Below are 19,607 nucleotides of genomic sequence, written 5' to 3' on the forward strand. Positions count from 1 at the left end.
GATAATATGGACTATATATATTTCTATGGCAGGTTCATGGGTCAGGGTAACAGCTGTACCAATGAACTAAGAAATTCCAGGCCTAATCAGCCTAAAAATACTGTATTACTAAAAGTAATTATTTGGCTCAACGCTTCGACCGGAGTTGTAGGAAATACTCTATATATAGGCATATATACATATAAGTGTTTAATTAGATTTGTGAAGAATCATTTGCTATGAGTTGATTCCCTACGGTTAAACGAAGTTTCGAACATGCACTGCGCACAATTCGGCCAACTAAGGTATGTAATCGCCCAGAAGCGAACAGCTTTAGCCAGGAGGGAAGAACTGAATTTCATCAGGACAACGTCACGCCACTCACATTGATTGTGTCTCTCCACAAGCTTGGCTGGGAAATTCCGAGGACTCCGTTTTATAGTGCGGACAAGGTGGGAAGTTCGTTTCAAAAAGGGATTTTATGAGAGTGGCAATATGAAATTGCCTTCAGTTTCTATAGATTATAAGAAAGATGCATAACTGATTAGTCTAACTATGCTAAAAATTTCAAGTTAGTGACAAAATAATGGTTTTCTCTTTATTAGAACTCATATATTGTCTTATGCAATATGATATTGTCTTTTTCTCCAAAATATTGTGTCATTTTCAAAAATAACTTGGCTGAAATTCGAAGTTTTTCATCACCACATCTTCTGAAACATATTCTATACACACTGTATTCATGTTGCAACCTTGTGTTTTGCATAATCTAAGTGACTGAAATAGAGTTCAGATATTAGTTCATAATGCTCGATACATTTTTCGCGATATTGCCTCTATTATTCTCGGTAAGCAATGTTCCCATCTCTTGTAAAATGAGGTTAAAATTTATGTTTCAGAATCAGTTTCTCGTTCTTTTGGTGGAGTAGAGAAGATTGCTTAATGTATGCTCTCTAGATAGAGCAAACTTGAGTGTGTGAAGTATATATGACTGTGTTTTAATGTTGATCGAAAAATAGAAAACTGGCATCGGATCGTTGTTACTCGACGATGTGTAAGACTCTCAAGTAAGCCAAAACGAATCTATAAAAGGTCGTTTTATAACACGAACAGGGTATATTAAGTTGGTCACTAAATTTGTAACACCCAGAAGAAGACGTCGGAGACTCTATTTATCTATATCGTCACCTAAAATACAAAATTACGTAACATCACTTTCATAAGTTTACAGGCGAAGGAAAAACTATATAATAGAAATCACTCATTCTGAAACAAAATTTGAGTTTTGCGTATAAAATCGTTATATATTGGTTATATGTTGGTTATACCTGATAGCGGTAGGTTAAAATTTGAAGATACATATATGTCATATGATGCAGTAAAGCGTAAACAATAAAAAACTCAATTTCGAATTTTGTGATGAGACGTAGTTTTGTATTTCAGGTGACGATATACTATGCTATATAAATGATCAGCGTGACAAGCTGAGTGGATTTAGAGATGCGTTATATACGCTAACTCTCGGTATTTGAGATATCCAACTGAAATTTTGTAGACGTATTTTTCTCCTTAAGAAGCTACTTACTCGGAAACGTCGATATCGGACCACAATAGGATATATGTAGCTGCCATACAAACGGATCGATAAAAATCCAGACCTTGTATGGAAAACTTTTATATTTGAGAAGATAACTTCACGATATTTGACATGTATTATTTTCCTAGACAATGCTGTAATATCCTAACAAATTTTTTATATTGCACCACTAAAACAGATAGCTGCCCTACAAAGTAACAGATCCAACTCAAGTCCTTGTATGGAAAACTTTTTTATTTGACAAAATAACTTTACGAAATTCGGTATGGATTATTGTTTAAGGCAACCGTACAAGATCTGAAGAAATTGCTCAGATCGAATTACTATAGCATATAGCTGCCATACAAACTGATCGATTAAAATCAAGTCCTTGTAGGGAAAACTTTTGTATTTGTCAATAAATCTTCAAGAAATTTTACATGGGTTATTGTCATAGGCATCACTATAATCTCCTAACATATTGTACAGATCAGATCACTATAGCATATAGCTGCCATACAAACTGATGAATCAAAATCATTATAAAAATCTTTGTATACCTTTTTTTGCTATCAAAAATGAATTTCAGAAATTCGGTGCTGCTGCAGTTAACTTTTTCCTTGTTATTTTTTCAAATCAGCCCACTGTGCCATTTGCCGCTCTACCCAACCACTCCACTATGATCGATATGCGCTATCCGGGCGCTGCTATTGCTTCGTGTGCTATGCAACAATGTGTCCAACGACGTTGTTATTTTACTCCACTCATTTATTTAAGCCTTCAATCTGTGTGTTGTTTTTATTGTTGTTATGGCTGTTGTATCGTAACATTATAGAAATTACATGATTATCCATTGATTTCGAACATCCTTAGGCAAAAGATGCTAAATTGCAGAGTTGCGCTCGTGTACTCGTGTCTGCAACAGTGTCAGTCAGCTCAGTTGCGGCCGCCAAAACGTATTCACGCTTACCAAACTCAAGCTCAACTTCAAAGTGGCACGCCCTCGTACGTCAGCCCGCGCCAGCCCGGCGATCACAACGCGCTATTGCATTCCTTGTGCGCTCTGCCAATCTTTGCTGTTATTGTTGTTGTTGTTGTATTGCACGCTTGCGCACTGAATCGTCGTGTTGTCAGTTCTGATGTGTATCTGACAAACGCGCAACAACACAACAACCGAGCAACAAAAATCGACGCACGCTTTGCTACCACAAGCGCAGTTCACGTGAGTGGCGTGCAACAGCACGTACATGTAGGCATATACAGATGTGTGTGTGTAAGTCAGCTTATAAGTCGCTTAAGCGAAACTTATTGGATTTGTGCGCCTCCTCGCAGGATATGCGCGCGGATTTTGCTCTCATTCACAATTAGATATGTAGAAATCATGCGCCGCTGCCCACACAAGCACGCACACAATCATACACACATACACACATACATAAATAACAATAACATATGTGCTACCTTGGGCTAAACGCAGGGCCTAATAAATCTGCGTGCGCCTTCGCTTGCTTTTGTTTTAAGCTCTTCTCGCTTTATTTGCTGTTTCTATTGTTGTTGCTGCTGTTTTTGTTGTGGGCATGATAGTTGCTATGATCCTCGGTTAAGATGACAGCCATGACTGACCTCATAGCGAATTAGTTTCCTAAATTGCTTGATGCCAGGCATAACATTCGCCACAGATTGACTAGTTGTTGGTAGGGTCAAGAGAATCCTGGTGGCTGCATGCGAATGTATGTATATCGGTAAATAAGCACAGCCAGTCTGCCAGGCAGGTAGGTGGAATGCTTTGAATCGAGTCAAGTTTGGGTGAAGTATGGTTTTGCTTATCGCTATTTATAAGGTTGTGTACACTTAAAGAAATTTTATACTCATTTTGGGTAAACCAAATGAGCTGAGTGTACCGAGGAGGACGAGGAATAGAGGGGAAGTAATAGAAACTGAGTGGGATCCAATAGCAAGAATAAAGTTTTTTTTTGAGAAAGAGAGAGAGCAAACAGAATACAACTTCTCAAGCTCTTGTATCCAATTAAAATATTATAATGAAAATATTACTAAACAAAACTGCCATTTGTGGGTCTTTTTCTTCTCAGCGCTTAAAGCGAGAGTTCCGCTAGTTCGTGTGAAAAAATAATAGTTTAATTTTTTATTAAAATATAAATATAAACATCCAAATCTTGCAAAATACCCGATCCTGAAAAGAGGATCGACACACATCACCTCATTGTCTATTTCAAAGCTGCTTTTGACAATCCTAAAAGAAGCTGCCTTTGAATTTGGTATCCTCACAAAACTAATACGGCTATGTAAACTGATTTTGAACAATACCAAAACCGCCTTCAGGATCTGGAAAGACCTCTCTGAACCGTTCGATACTAAACGATGTTTCAGATAAAGCGACTCCCTGTGGTGTGACTTCTTTAATCTACTACTGGAGAAAATAATTCGAGCTGCAGATTTGAAAAGAGGAGATCCAATCTTCTGAAACAGTCTACAGCTGCTGGCGTACGCCTCAACAACCGCGCCGTTAGTTTTGCTTTCTCCAGACTGGATAAGGAAGCGAAGCAAATGGGTCTGGTAGTGAACGAGGGTAAGACGAAATATCTCCTGTCATCAAACAAGCAGTCGTCTCACTTGCGACTGGACTACCACGTCACTGTTGATTGTCATAACTTCGAACTAGTGTATAATTTCGTCTATCTTGGAACCAGAATTAACACCAACAACAACGTAAGCCTCGAAATCCAACGCAGAATAACTCTTACTAACAGGTACTACTTCAGACTGAGTGGGCAATTGAGAATTAACCAGACCAAATTCTACAAGCCCCTCATCATTCCATCCTGCTATATGATGCAGAGGCATGGACAATGACAACAGCTCATGACTCGGCGTTACGAGTTTTCGAGAGAAAAGTTCTACTAAAGTTTTATGCCCCTTTTCGCATTGGCATCGGCTAATACGCAGTGGATGGCAGTGGCTACGCCAATTCCTCCGAATGAATGATAACACTCCAGCTCTGAAAGTATTCGACAGAGTAAGAGAAAGACTTCCATTTCGTTGAAAAGACCAGGTGGAAACGGACCTTGCTACATTTGGAATCTCCATTTGAAACCGAAACTATAATGCCCTTCACAAATAAAGAAATTTCTTAGAACATATGGTCCGAACTGAACAATTTGTTCTAAGATCGTACCGTTGCCTCGAATAATAATATAATATAAACTTTCTGAAGATATGTTTTCATATAAAAAAGTTTTCCATAGAAGCACTTAATTCCTATCGTTCAGTTTGTGTGGCAGCTACATGCTATAATGGTCCAGAATGGAGGGTACCGACCAATGAGCAGCTCTCTTGGATTGAAAACTGAAAAGAGTTCTAAATCGATTACATACTGAAGACCTCAGTCTGATTAGCTTGATTCTTCAATATATATTTTGTCGAATTTTTAGTTTGGCAACGCTTGCAGAGAGAGAGAGAGAGAGAGAAGTAAGAGTGACGAAACAAAAAACTACTGATAACATAGGCAGCACAAAAAACATGAGACCACAATTATATATTTTTTTTATTTGAAGAAGTGAGAGAGGCAGTGACATATTCCTTTTATCATTACAGAGAACAAAAAAGCTTGAATTGAAGTTAAAAGAGCGGAAGAGAAAGCAAATAGTACAACCTTTAAGAAATCACTTCTTAAACCAATTTCATAAGGTAACAAAAACTGGTTCAAATGAGGTTAAAAGAAGGAGGCGGAAAGAGTGTGAGAAGGCGATAGTAAGACAGAACCAAAACAATTATGAACTTATTAAACTATATATTGATTTCTTATAATAAGGGAAACTAGTTCAAATCATGGCTTTTGAGTGAAAGGATCGCCAGAAATGGCTTTTAATTAATGGAACTCAATATATTTCAGGGGTAGGCCAATAACCTATCACGGTTAAAAGCCAATAAATGACAGTCTCTCAGTCGTATAGATGGTACAACCTTGTGTGTCTCTAAAGAAGAGAGAAGAAATGAGAAAAAATAGATAAGATACACCTCACCTTTTCAAAGACTGCAAGTTTACCCAAAATCAAAACACCTTCGTGATAGAATATATCTTAAATTGTAGTCCGTAGAGAAGAAAAAAAAAAATACATAAATTATAAAATTTGTTAAATAATAAATTCACATGGTAAGTGAGTTATCGAAAACCAATTTCTAGTCGAAACTTTCGACGAATTTACATAGACAGACGGATTTCTATTTCAATGGTTTTCAGATTAGACAAGCTCTATTGACCAGAGTTGATCATTTTTGAAAGCAAAAAATCATGGTAATAGAAATAAATGGTACATTTTGCAGAGATGTCACTGACAGCCATATCAATCTAGAAAAAGAATATTTCAACGAAATTAAAAAGTCTTACTATTTTTTGCCCATAGTATGTACGCAAGGTAGGAGTATATGTATATGTGTATATAGTAGCTGTAACTGAGTATATAATATATTATGTACATTAATTAATCAGCTTGAAGTTGCGGTAAGGAGAGGCTTCCTCAGAAATCACTTTAGCACACATATTTTCTGTTGAATCAGACACATTCTTTCGCACGCTCAACACTCAGCGGGTGATCACTAACTACTCACTACTGACCGAATTACATTAAGTTGTGCCACTTTTTGTTGCATTTTCAATATCCACTATATGTATGTATAATTGCTGATTATGTTGTTACTAACCGTTAATGCATTTGCGTTTTATAGCCACTTTTAATCACTTTTATTCATTTTAAAGCAGCTTTTTTAAATTATTGCTTAAGAAACACTTTAAAAGAACTTTTTTACAAATTTGAGCTTAAATTTAGCATTTATTTCATATTGTCGGCAAATTTATTTAGATTTACGTAATATTGTACACTTTTTTGATGCGTTTTTAGGTTCGGTCTGCTCCCATAATTTTTTCAAGATTTTAGATCTCTTTACTTTCTTTTATCAAGTTGAGATTCTTGCTAGAAAGTGAATTTTTAACCGTCTAAAGGTGAGAGAATCCGTAAATTTGTGCCTAGTCCTAATTTTCACGGAATTTAAGCAGCTCGACAAAGCCGTAATATAATTTTATGACCTTCTAAAGGTCAGTGAATCCGATTTTTTCGAGATTTCAGTACTCTCTTTCATCAAGTTAAAGGATTTTTACTAGAAAGTGAATTTATGACCATCGAAAGGTCAGAGAATACGTCAATTTGTTAAGATGCTGTTCATCGTTTTTATAAGGTTTTAAGCAGTTCGACATAGCAACAAGCTCAAGCGCAGAGGTATCAATTTATAAGTTTCCGAGTTCAGTTGTTCAAAATTTTGTGCTGAGTAAATAGTACGGTGATAACAGGCGGCACGATATTGTTCCTAAATAGTTTATCCTGCACTGTAGAAATGAAATCAAATCAGTTAATTTGAGGTTGAAATATCTCGGCAGTCATTTTTTCGGCGAACCAGGAAAGATAGCTGAAATTGATATTAGTTGCCTAAACAAATCTCAAGAGGTTTCTAGCTATTCAAGTGGGATTATTTGTTATTATGATTACCTAACCTAACCGAACCTAACCCACGTGGCACCTGGACTCATTCTGATCTAATCTTCCTAATTCAGATCAGATTTATGACCCCTAAAAGATAGCGTAGAGTATGTCCCAACAGATATCATAACGAAAGACGGTATTTTTTCGCTCTTGAATCAGAACGTGTCAAGAGCGCTGGTTTCTTACTTGATTATAATATATGAAGGATGTTTAAGACTTAACTAGGTACCTATCCTCTGGAGAGAGACGAAAGTCGTATTCATACCGATGGCGCGCAAAGCAGTCCTCACTTTTTCGAAAGAATACAAACCAATAAGTGTCACCTAATTCCTTCTCAAGACACTTGAAAAAATTCTAGACGCCTATATAAGAGGAAAGCTTCTATTGGGCAACATGTCAAAAGCACAGCGCGCCTATACAAAGGGTAAATCCACTGAGACTTCTGTTTACTAGCTAACCCTAAATATTGAAAGATCAGTAGGGCATAAGGAATATGCTCTGGGTGACAAGGGGGTACAAAATCCTACAATGGAAACTCCCGAGACTCCATGTACAAGTAGTTGAATTTACAATTAAGGAGCATACCAAGTACCTGGAAGTAATTTTGGACGGCAAGCTGATGTGGAAACTCAATGTGGAGGAGAGAGTGAAAAAGGGCAGTGATGCCCTATACGCACATAAGAAAATGTTAAGGTCTACTTGGGGTCTTTCACCAGTCCTCATGGGTTGGTATGTCATAGCCGTAGTCAAGCCAATCTTACGTTATGGCGCTCTGGTGTGGTGGACCTATAAGAACAAAATTTCATACATGAAACCGATGGAACGGGTATAGAGACTCGCTCTTCTCTGCAAAAACGGGAGCGCTAAGGATTACTTCAACGGCGGCAATATTAAGGTTACTCAACCTACCACCAATCGACATTGCAGCAGAAAGCTCTGCGGCAAAATTAAATTCAAGATTGGCGGCGTTAGGGGAGTTCTCTACAAGGATCTTCAGGCATTACTCAATAAGCGGGAGCTGGTGAACAATTTCGGCGACACACTCATACGCTTTATTTGGGAGAGAAGGTTCTAAGTCACACTAAAGGAAGATGGATGGTGCAGAAGCCTGCGACACACCAGCGGAGCTTTCAACATCTACACAGATGGATACAAAATTGCTAATGGAGTGGGAGCCGGAATCTATTGCTCGGAGGCTGGATTTCAGGCGACCCTTCCAGTTTCCAGATTACTGCAGTATCTTCCAGGCGAAAGTATTTGCAGTTGGGAAAGTGGCCGAGATAGCTAACAACGCAGGAAATAACATAAAAAGGATAACGTCGATAGCCAGGCAGCAATTACGGCAATAATCTCACATCGCATTACATCGGAGAATGTTCTTAGAAGCAGGGAAGCGGCTGCATATACATATATATACAGGCCACAAAAGAGTTCAGGAAAACGAAACAGCTGATGAGATTGCCAAAAGTGCCATCTGTCTGGATACCGAAGAGGCACAGGAAATACAGAAGTCACTAAGAACAATATACAACGAAATTTCTGAAAGGGCCGACAGGCGGATGGATGTTAAATGTGTCGTTCTGTTATACAAAACCGTCTTAGCTTGTAACGCTGGAAGCAAATCGAGAGGACGTTGTTTACAATTACTATGAAAAGTTTTAACAATTGCTACATTTTTTGTTTTGCTTGGCATATTTCTATTCCAGACTAGTTTCTATGAAGAAAGGGTCTACGACATAACGGTAGTTGTGTTTGATAGGATTCCTTAATAAACTTTATAAGAAAAACATATTAAATATTCACAATTTCTTATAATTAAAATTTTCATAAACTGGTTGAGAATTAGTAGGCTATGCACAACCACACGAACGAAATAGTAAATATTTGAACACAAAAGACTCCAAAAATTATTTCTGGCATAATAATAACTTCAATTTTCCCACATTTATTTACAGTGTACTTTTATCCTCACTTATTTTTTGAGTCCGATCCGCACTTTGATTAATCGCCTCTAAATCGCTAATAGCCTCAAGGTAATCCCTGCTAAAATGCGAGTAGACTTGTATAAGCAGCTGGCAGTGTGTGTAGCTACAAAGTGCTTGACCATGAAGTTGTTGCTACCTTCGTAAAAAGGCACAGCGCAATTTTCGGCCGAAACTCAACAGTTCGAGGGATGACTTAAGCGCTAAGCAAAGCGTTGCATGAGCAATGTGGGTGCGGTTAGGTATCTGTTACCCAAGAAGATTGTTTATAAACTGAACTTGAATACAAATAAACATAAGTATATGCACACATATATAAATCAACAACAAACAGTAATTTGTATGCTGCCAATGCAAAGCAAGAACAAAACTAAGCAGCAACAACAATTTTCGTTAATCTATGTTTGGTTAAGTGTTTTGCTTCTTGTTGTTTTTGCTTCGGCTGTCAGTTCCCACAACTCAATTCAGTATTGATTCTTGTTTGTTCTTTTTTTGCTGCCACGCTGCCCCACTTTCCACGTCAACGCGATGTGCGTGCAATGACAGCAGGCAAATTGACTTTTTGCTCGATTCACACCTTGTGTTCCGCACTTGCTTCCCCCACTGCCCATGCTTAAAAATAGCACGCGCAGTGTCAGCGCACGAATGCTGCTATGTTGCATGCAACACTTTGCTGCCGCATTGCTTATCAATAATCATGAAATGCTGTAGCAATGCCACGAAAAATTACAACAACAACAATAAAAGCAATACTACACAAATCGCAACATGACCGTTGACAATATGAAGCGGCGGGAGCGCGCGCGCGGTAGCAACAATGTCAGCGCCGACGAACACGCAAGCCACAGTAGCGTCGATTTTGATTTGTGGCACGGCAACACGCGGCGCGCTGCTTAATACTGTTTGTAAAACAACATTGTACAACATAGCGTAAGGAAGCTAAAGCGCGCACGCAGCCAAAGCGCGCGTACAGTCCACGCGCGCGCTGAAGCAATATCCTTTAGCATAAAAATAAATTAAAATATTTCCAAAAATCGTCAATGCGCGCGCTGGCTTGCCGCGGCATATACATATACGTAAGCACAGTTTGTGGTGTATTTTTTTCTCAGGTGGCACCACCGCACCAGTGCGCGTCCCTCGTTCCTGCTTTCACATCGATAAATTATTCATTTCTGCTTTATACCAGCAATTTTTCATTATTTATTCCTTCATTTCGCAGCGCCTGTTGCATATTTCACTCGGTCGTGTATGCACGCTGACTTGCGCATGGAGGCAAGCGTTCCGTTACTTGCAAGTGCTGACGGACTGCGACGTCAATGTGGCATTCTCATGAATTTTTTCTCTCCTGCCTCCCTCGGTTGGACAAACAAATGCCTTACGCCGCACTATACACCCGCTATATGCGTCGTGCACCGCGCGTCCGCCACACAGCGCCATGGTGCGCGCTGCGTCGCAGTATATCGCGTGCGTGATTTAATGCCGCCACAGCGCATGGCGTACCATCAGCGTTGGCATACCAATGTCTCGGCGACAAACGACGTCAGGACAAATTCAGCGAGAACGCCGAGCAAACGAGTCACACCGTTTATCTTTTCGGCCGCCTCGCATTGCCAAAGCCGAAGTCATTATTTAACTTAAGCGGTCAGCGCTTGAGTGGGAGCGCAAGGCATGGCAAAGGAGTATGTGCAGCTATACTTATATCTTCTGTTGCCAGCAATAAGAGGTTTGTACTTTGCATAAACTTTCAGCACTCGGCGTTCACTCATATGCAACTAAGTACTGCATGCCATGGCGCAAGGTTAAGTGCAGTGCGCGCAGCGAAATACTCGAACATTTTGTGCATTGCGCTCGCCATGCGCAGCTTTGTGGCATTTGTTGCTTGTCATCGCAATAAATTGGATCATTTCAGCAAATTGTTAAACACTCATCACTCACTAAACGTAAGACGACCGTCGACAGCTAGAAAGCGCATCGCCGTGCATACATAATTTAATATGTGGAAGGAAATAAAAATGCTACAGAGGCTTTTAGAATAAGTTATGGTAAGTGGTTCTGAATGATATGTCTATCAAATGAACTATTTTGTCCGCGTTACAGAAATATGTCTTTAAAACAAATGTTAGTCTTAATTTACTAATGCAATACTCAATAAATCAAATGTAGCTGTCAACAGTCTGCTGTTAATGTCATAATTTGACAGGACATGGCCAGTTATCAACTGTTAATGTCATAATTTGGCAAGGCATTGTCAACTGTCAATTGCTAATATCATAAATTGACAGGACATTATCAACTATCAACTGTTTATGTCATAATTTGATAGGACAATGGCAACTGTCAATTTTTATGTCATAATTTCACCAAAAACTGTCAGTTATCAACTGTTAATGTCATTATTTGACAGGACATTAACAGCTGTCAACTGTTTATGTCATAATTTGACAGAACATTGTCAACTGCCAACTGTTTATGTCATAATTTGAAAGGACATTGCCAACTGTCAATTGTTAATATCATAATTTGACATGAGATTGTCAACTATCAACTGTTCATGCCATAATTTGACAGGTTATTGTCATTTAGTTAAAATTTGACAGTGATTGGCACTCAGTACATTTTTAAAAATTCGAGAAAATGGAATCAGAGAACTTCATATTCTATGACGAAACCTACTGCTGCTCAAACTCTGCCACATATCTTCATTCAATTAAGAAATATTTCTTGAACTCAGTCATTCATTCAGATTATGTCGCTGAAATCAAAGATATTATTTAAAGATTAGGAATCGAGCTTACTTCAGATGACTGGGGACTTAGTCATCTTCACGCAACGCTCAGTTAAAATTTTGAATATTAAATGATGATTTGCGCTCTGAGTCCCTGTGCCCGGCTCAGGAAACGTGCTATTTCGACGAGGTCGAACGTAGGGAGATGTGTGTTAGATGTGTAGGATTCATGGGACGTGAAAATGTGTAGTTCGAGTCTTGCGGGAACTGAATGCATGCAAGACATATTTTTGCCTTGTCGAGACATTTCTAGATAAGTTAGATTTAAACTTTCTATGGTACACAACGTCCGGTGTGTTTAACGTGGATACCCGCTGACGACAGCCTTACTCCACGGCGCTCAAAAGCACAGCGGATCGAATTAATGCGTTGATCAGCGCCCTGAGAATGCTAAGCATTTTCAGTATCAATTGGCAGTGTGGAATGGACACACTAACCACCTTGGTTGGGTTCGAGGCCCATCTAAAACCTCTGCTGTGCTTTGGATCCGGCACCCGATTGCAATGCAACTCCACATTCAACTGACAAGGACAGTTCTTCCCGCATTTGGGTTTTAACCACAACCACCACGATACTCCCCGAGGGGTCAGTTCGCATAAGCGGGTTGGAGTTACTTCCAAGGGCTCCTGCTCCCCGTGCTACCAGAATTAAGTCTTCAATACAGCTCTGGACTGGTGGCCAGGTCTATAGTACACAGAACGAAGTTGCAACTGGTTCACTCTACATTCTCGCAACAATTCGAGCACTTCGTCGGCAATAAGTAAGGTTTCACTCGAAGCTCGCCATTCAGTGGAAGGTGGTCGATGAGGATGTTGAGCAGCTCTTGGAGTTATTGTCTGGAGTTCGTTGCGTCCGTAGTCCGGTCGGCGGAGAAGGTAACACTTTAATCGCATAAAGTTTTCAGATCGGAACACTACAGTATACAGTCAAACGTTCAAGTATACAGTCATACGTTCAAAATCAAGTCCTTGTATGGACAACTTTTTTATTTGACGAGATAACTTCACGAATTTTTGCACAGACAATTATCCGCAGATATGATACAATCTCTGAAAATATTGCTCAGATCGGACCACTATAGCATATAGCTGCCTTACAAACTAATCGATCAAAATAAAGAAAATATATTTTTTATAACCGTTTATCTTATAAAAAATGCACCTGTGAAGGGTATTATAGCTTTGGTGTAGCCGAAGTTAGTGTTTTGCTTATTTTCACATACATCTTTCACATATTTTTTTTTGTTTATAAAAAATCGCCTTAAAACCGCTGGAACCACACAACTTTTCTGCAATCATAACAATATTTACTCAAATAAAAGCACTTCCACTTCACTTTATAACATATTTTAGCCTTTCTTAACTGAGTTTCAGACTCATTGCATTCATAATATTTATCTCTGCACATTTGCAAACATATTTTAGTATAAATAAACTTAACTTCCTCGACCATTCCTTACACTTTTTCAATAAATTGGTTGCAACAGCAATTATTTCACAATTTAACTTAGCTCTCGCCAAATTATTAACCACCAAAAACAAAAAAACAAATCGATCGCTCATAAGAATTAATAATACACATCAATATATTCACATTCTTGCCAACATACATAAATTTGTTGCCATTAAACAAGTGTCGCAGCGAAGCACGCGTTCGCCACCAAACAGAACAGCAAAATAAATAGCTCAACTGTAAACAGAATACAAACAATTACGTATCACAAAACACATTAGTAAATAAACGCGAGAATGAAAAGTCAGCGCTGCGCATGCGTGCGAACGATTGCGCCGATCCCGATTGAGTGTGCGACTCGTTAGCCAAAAGTTTACGTGCAACCTGCAAAAGAGCAACAACGGAGCTGTATGCGTATGTGTGGTAGTAGATGAGTACGACCGAAAGGCAATTGTGGAAAATAGGCAAAAAATAAAGTTGGATTCTGCACAGGTGTGTTGTGGCGAAATTTGTTGCTGGAGGGTTAAGTGCTGCGAGCAATGGTTTAAGTCAGGTTTTGTTTTTTAAGTTAGCAATTCTTTAATGTTGGAAAAGGCTTTTTATGACTAAGCTGGAAAAGTAGCTTAAAATAATCACTCAATGAGACCTGTATACAAATCCTTGCTCTTCCTACTGGCAATTCGAGCTTAACCTAAAGCCTTTTGGAATATTCAAACTTTATCATTGAGGCTTGTTTTTTCATTGCAGGTGTTTTTTAGATGACAGATCCCAAACCCAACGCACAACCCTGTGAAGAGGATGTTTCGCATTCTCACTTTAGCTCTCCTTCAAACGGATGTTTTTGGCTACCCGGAGGATATTTGGACAAAGACCGGAAGTCGTGAGCTGCTTGAGTCATATGTAAAAGAATCGTTTTTGGTTACTTACAAGTGAATGGCGCTCAGAGAACTTTTCTCACTTGCGTGAACTCTACACATGGATCCAGCCTAACTGCGCTGACTAGTTCAGGCCGTCCAAATGGATGAAAACACTCCAGCTCCAATACGTTGGAAAGACCAGGTAGAAATGGACCTAGCTACACTTGGAATCTCCAATTGGTGTCAAACAGCGAAAAGGAAGAACGACTTGGGCGCTGTTGTAATCTCGGCTATAACCGCGTAGACACCGCTTAAGCCAATAAAGAAGAAGAAGACTTGAGTTGTCTGTTTCAGACTAGATTTAGAGTTCAAAACAATCTATAAACGCAGGATTAAGGATCTTGGATCCATCCGAAAAGGCGTTCCATCGTCTTAATAGCGTCCAACAGGATTCTGGAATTCTTCAGAGTGCTAATCTAAGAGCAGACAAGAAATTATTTACAAGAGACTAAACAGTTTACTGATTTAATCTGCCTAGTCTAGTTTTAACGAAACTTGATTTCAAGGAATTTCTTAGAATAAGGGAGTTCGTTTTCTTCAATCAAAATCTGTTTGGGTGATGTTTGGTCGAACATGAACATGAGTAGCTCTGGTCCACGATAAAAATCTATAATCTCGCCTTTTCGATTAGATAAATTTTTAATTAAACTTTTTCAACCATAACCTATAAAAGAATCTCAACCCTGAAGTTTAGCAGGAACAAGGTTCGTTGGACACAAACTTTTAACTCAATTCGACGCTGTTTAAGTGTTTTAAAGCAATTTACATATTTTGAGGTTAGATATAATGAATAACTATAGTACTTCCAAGTAGAAAATTTTCAGTGTCAAGCTTTGAAAAGTGAGCTTTTAAAGTATTCTCAAAAATGATCAAATTGGTAGGGTAATTAATTATTTTGAAACATACATACATACATAGATATTAAAGATAAAATTATTTATTTCACTTACCAAGTAATTTTGTTTTCCTACACATCACCTTTTATTCATCATTTTTATGCATCGCACATTTCCCCTCCCACATTCTTGATATTTTATTTCCCACGCCTGCGGCATTAAAACGTTATCGATAATGTGCGCTGAGTGCCAATGAAAGTTCAGTATTAATGTCTCAAAAGTTGCACTGTTTCACAGCACACAAACACACACACGCACGTAAACTATCAATCATCAGCGCTAACTCGTAAACTTGATCATTCGCGCTGCCATAACACGTCAACACAATTGTTTATAGTTCGACGCCAAGTGACAACATTAAAACGTAATGCTACACAAACACATATTTACTCACACAACCAAGGAGCTCCACATGTAGATCACACGCACTCGCGTTACTTGCGTCCATGTATTCGCACATAGCGATGCGTAACAGCAGGATGCCACAGCTGATGCTTTGATTTCTTGTAGTGCCTGTCAGGCTGTCAGATAGCAGCTATGCTACCTGTTTGCTCCATAAACATGATCATGTGTGAAGCATTTTAATCGAATTATAATTGAATAACCTTAAATGGTCGTGCAGCATACAACGTGCGTTGCATTTAATTGCAACCCATGCTCACCACTTGCGCTGTGGCGCGGCACTTGTTGCAGCATCTGCCATTGTTTTGCTTTTCCACTGAACACTGATAGGCTGGAAAGATAACTGTGCTGTTACGCGCCCACTCCTGTGCTATATCGGTTGGGTAGGCCAGCTGGTCCACAAATACCTATGTATGTATATGTGTGCAAGCACAAACATGTCTTGCTGCGTAAGCGCAATTAACTGATTTACCGGTGCAGCATACCTACGAACAAGCCAAATAGTACAAATTAATATGAATGGGCGTGCAAAGCGTTTTATGGTTTATTGATGCTCGTTGCATGTACGTGCTTACCTCTTTTGCGTTTGCCACGCACTTGTCACAGTATAAATGAGCTCAGTACTCCATACACTGCGTGTTGCAGGAATGTTTGCAGACCACACGCAGTTCCAAGGAATTGGTTGCAAGCTATTTAAGGAATTTATGTTACACTTTACAAAGTTTCCGGCTGCTAACGGGAAACTGCCTGCAAAAATAACTGCCGCGCCAAAAAAATTAATATTTATTTGACTTCAAATGTCAACTCTTAGCGACACCTGTTGTCAAAAGTTGTTGTGTACATATATACAGCACTTCAAATGCTGCCACATATACTTTTTACGAGCATTTTATGTTTATTAAGTATTCAAATCTTTTTTGTTTCTAAAATTTTTACTTCCTTGGTTTCATTTTGACAAAACAACAAATAATATATTTACAATCATCATGAAATATTTATATTTTTAAAACGTTTTAGACAATAAATATATTCATATAAATGCGATTTCCAATGTTGCCAGCTAGACTCTTTTTTAGAAAAAGCAGAATTGAAATAAAACATTGACAGCGCCATCAAGCGACTATTTCAAAAAAATTTATTTCTTTTAAAGAAAAATTGTTGGTTTTGGTTTTTTACTACTTTTTAATTAATAAATATTAATATGTACTGTTATTCTCCTTAAAATTTACAGATTTAAGCATATCAGATATGCAGACGTCGGCCTAAAGATTGTTTTTAAAATATTATCATTTTTAAACAGCGTAAAGCAGCTGCGTGTGACTGCGCTATAACTTTACAGGCAAATAATTGCAACGCTGCGATTTGCGCGAACCCCATTGTATTGTTTTTCGCGTAATATTTGCCGTATCAAAGCACCGCGCTAAATTCATTTATTTATTTCTGATAAGTGCACTCAGCGAAAAACATCATAGTAGTTTATGACTTTAAAACGAAACGAAGTAGCTTGTCGATTACGTGTATAATAAAGATTGTGGAATATAATTATTTGCAGCTATGGTAGATCTCGAAATGGTGGCTGCGCCAGCAGAGACTGCTGTGATGGACAGCAGCACTGGACTCTGCCGCCTATGTTTGCGTCACGATAAAACAATTGTGAATATATTCGAGGAAGTACCAACGCCAGCTGAGGAAAAGTCATCGCCTGAGACTGAAGTGCCTGCGAAGATAATTAACATGGTTGAGCGGCTATTCGATTTGTTGGGCGTAAAGGTTTGATATATAAAATATGTTTCTTACATAGCACATTAACTATTTACTTTTTATCTAGTTTCAGCACTCGACGGCCTTGCCGAGTCACATCTGTCAAAGATGCTTTGCCATGGTGCAGGCGTTTACTGATTTTCGTGAAAATGTGCAGAGATGTGAGACTGAGTTGCAGCGCTGGCTAGAGCAAAATTATAAAAGCGCAAGAAACGAAAATGAACATCGGCCAGGCCTTAATGGAAATCCGGGCGATTTTGAACCCGAAGACGATTGCGTAATTACAGAGATTGACCCCAATCAGGATTATGAGAGTTCCGAAGATGAATTTTCTATGGAATCGGATTCGGAAACTGAGGAACATACACCCGCTGCGACGCAAAATTCTCTTATTGCAACGTCCAATTCGGCACAGCATGAATTTAATAATTCAGCAATGACGGCCAAGTCAACAGCTGATATGCATAATGCTGAAAATTCACAAACTGCAACGGATATGTCTTCCTCCTATGCTGCAGTACCAGGCAACGACTCGTTTATTGGTGGCGAGGTAGTGATCAAAAACACATATCTTTGTCAGTATTGTGACATGGCATTTACAACACAAGCTGAATGTCAAGAACACGAGTCACAACATGACAGTGCAGCGCCGTATGTCTGCAGCTTTTGTTCGCAACGTACTTCCAGTCGCCAAAATTTGATTTATCACATTAAAGAGCTGCACGATCCGGAACGACCGTATGTTTGTGCATTCTGCAAAAAGGGTTTCTGCCGACGTTCCGATCTGAAGAAGCATACGATTGTGCATACCGGTGTGCGTCCGTTCTCATGTCCCGTCTGTGCAAAGAGTTTCTCACGTAACACCAATTTAACGAAACATATACGCATACATAGCAGCGTAAAGCCACACGTATGCACGCGCTGCCCACGTTCATTCTCCAGCGCTCCCGAGTTGATGCGTCACATACGCTCGCACACAAATTCAAAATCATTCCAGTGCAGTCGCTGTCCAAGTGCATTCGCCCGTAAGGATAAACTACATCTGCACGAACAGACGCATTTCCGCCGTGATGCCGAATTTCTACATCAACAAAATAACGGTGCTGCTGCGTTAAAGACTGAAGATGGCAACAGTATGGGACAGACAGAAAACTTGGTAGTATCACTGAATCCATATGGTGACGGCGATAATGCGCAGTCACAGGCAAATATGTCATCACCGCAGGATCAGTATCGTCAGCATAGCATCTTGGCAGCGCAGTTACAGCAGCGACCGTCAATGCCGAAGCCGCACAAGTCATCACATTCACGCTCTTTCACCTGCACGATTTGCCAGAAGACATTTACACGTGAACGCGACTTGCAACGCCACCAGGCGTTACATCTGGACACGCTATTTACGTGCAAGCAATGTGGTACCGGTTTTAGTCGACGCGAGAAACTCGCACGCCACGAATTGGAATTCCATGCGCCACAGTATCCCTGTGACGTTTGTCGTATGCAATTTACCAAGCACGATGAATATGAAAGACACATGAAAATGCATGAGTTGCAACAGAGTGCGGCTATGGCCACACAGGCAGCAATTAGTGCGGCATCAGGCGTGTCCAGCGCGCCGTCAGGTAATATTTTGGGTTTAGCTAGCGCGGCCAACACTGCTGGTGCCATGAATTTGGTAACAACCTCTGCTAGCCCTGGCAGTAGCATGCATGCAACCGCTACTGCGCCGAAAGATTTGTCAGGCACGCAGCAACGTCCAACCGCTGCGGATATGTCCTTCTACAGCCAATTAGTGCCTACCATGAATCTTGGTTTCTATAGCGAAACGCGTCCTGAAGATCGCAATGGCATTTAGGCAAGTGACACGCAGCGTCGCGACATAATGCATTTACATACTTACAACTCCTTAGAGAGTACGTTAAGTCGTTAAACGCAATAGCTAGGCATAAGCAACTTAATTACGTGAATGTTACCATATATAAACTACTTTTAATTTGTACATACATATGGCTATGTCTACTGACATATGTGCATAAGTATACTGGATACATATATACATATATGAACGTGAAATAAACGATTCCAAAATAACATAAAATTAGTGCAAATCAAAATATCATATTCAAATACTAACATCACTCACAATCAACTCACGCCAGTAAATCATTAACCAGTCACAATTTAGCAAAATTATTACATCATATTGACACAAAATTCAAAAACATTTTGATTTGATGGGTAAGTGCAATTTAACTTTTTTATATTTTAAAGGTCTATATTAGGTATCGTCACAATTCATCGCTGC

The 19,607-nt window shown here is 39.3% G+C and overlaps 1 protein-coding gene across 1 annotated transcript; it reads left to right on the top strand.

The window, feature by feature from the left end:
* Positions 1-16,944: 16,944 nt before the first annotated feature.
* On the top strand, positions 16,945-19,367 carry LOC120769045 (histone-lysine N-methyltransferase PRDM9). The gene is made up of 3 exons (XM_040095891.1): positions 16,945-17,040; positions 17,094-17,311; positions 17,370-19,367. The coding sequence occupies exons 2-3, from the start codon at positions 17,096-17,098 to the stop codon at positions 19,155-19,157; spliced, it is 2,004 nt and encodes a 667-aa protein (XP_039951825.1). The 5' UTR covers positions 16,945-17,040; positions 17,094-17,095; the 3' UTR covers positions 19,158-19,367.
* The last annotated feature ends 240 nt before the right edge of the window (positions 19,368-19,607 follow it).

Source organism: Bactrocera tryoni, chromosome 2 (assembly GCF_016617805.1).
Source record: "Bactrocera tryoni isolate S06 chromosome 2, CSIRO_BtryS06_freeze2, whole genome shotgun sequence".
Taxonomy (NCBI): domain Eukaryota; kingdom Metazoa; phylum Arthropoda; class Insecta; order Diptera; family Tephritidae; genus Bactrocera; species Bactrocera tryoni.

Excerpts from the sequence above, each read along its gene's own strand:
- LOC120769045 (XM_040095891.1), top strand. The coding sequence starts at position 17,096 with ATGGTAGATCTCGAAATGGTGGCTGCGCCAGCAGAGACTGCTGTGATG. Across the intron at positions 17,312-17,369 it reads TCGATTTGTTGGGCGTAAAG|TTTCAGCACTCGACGGCCTT; the intron begins GTTTGATATATA and ends CTTTTTATCTAG.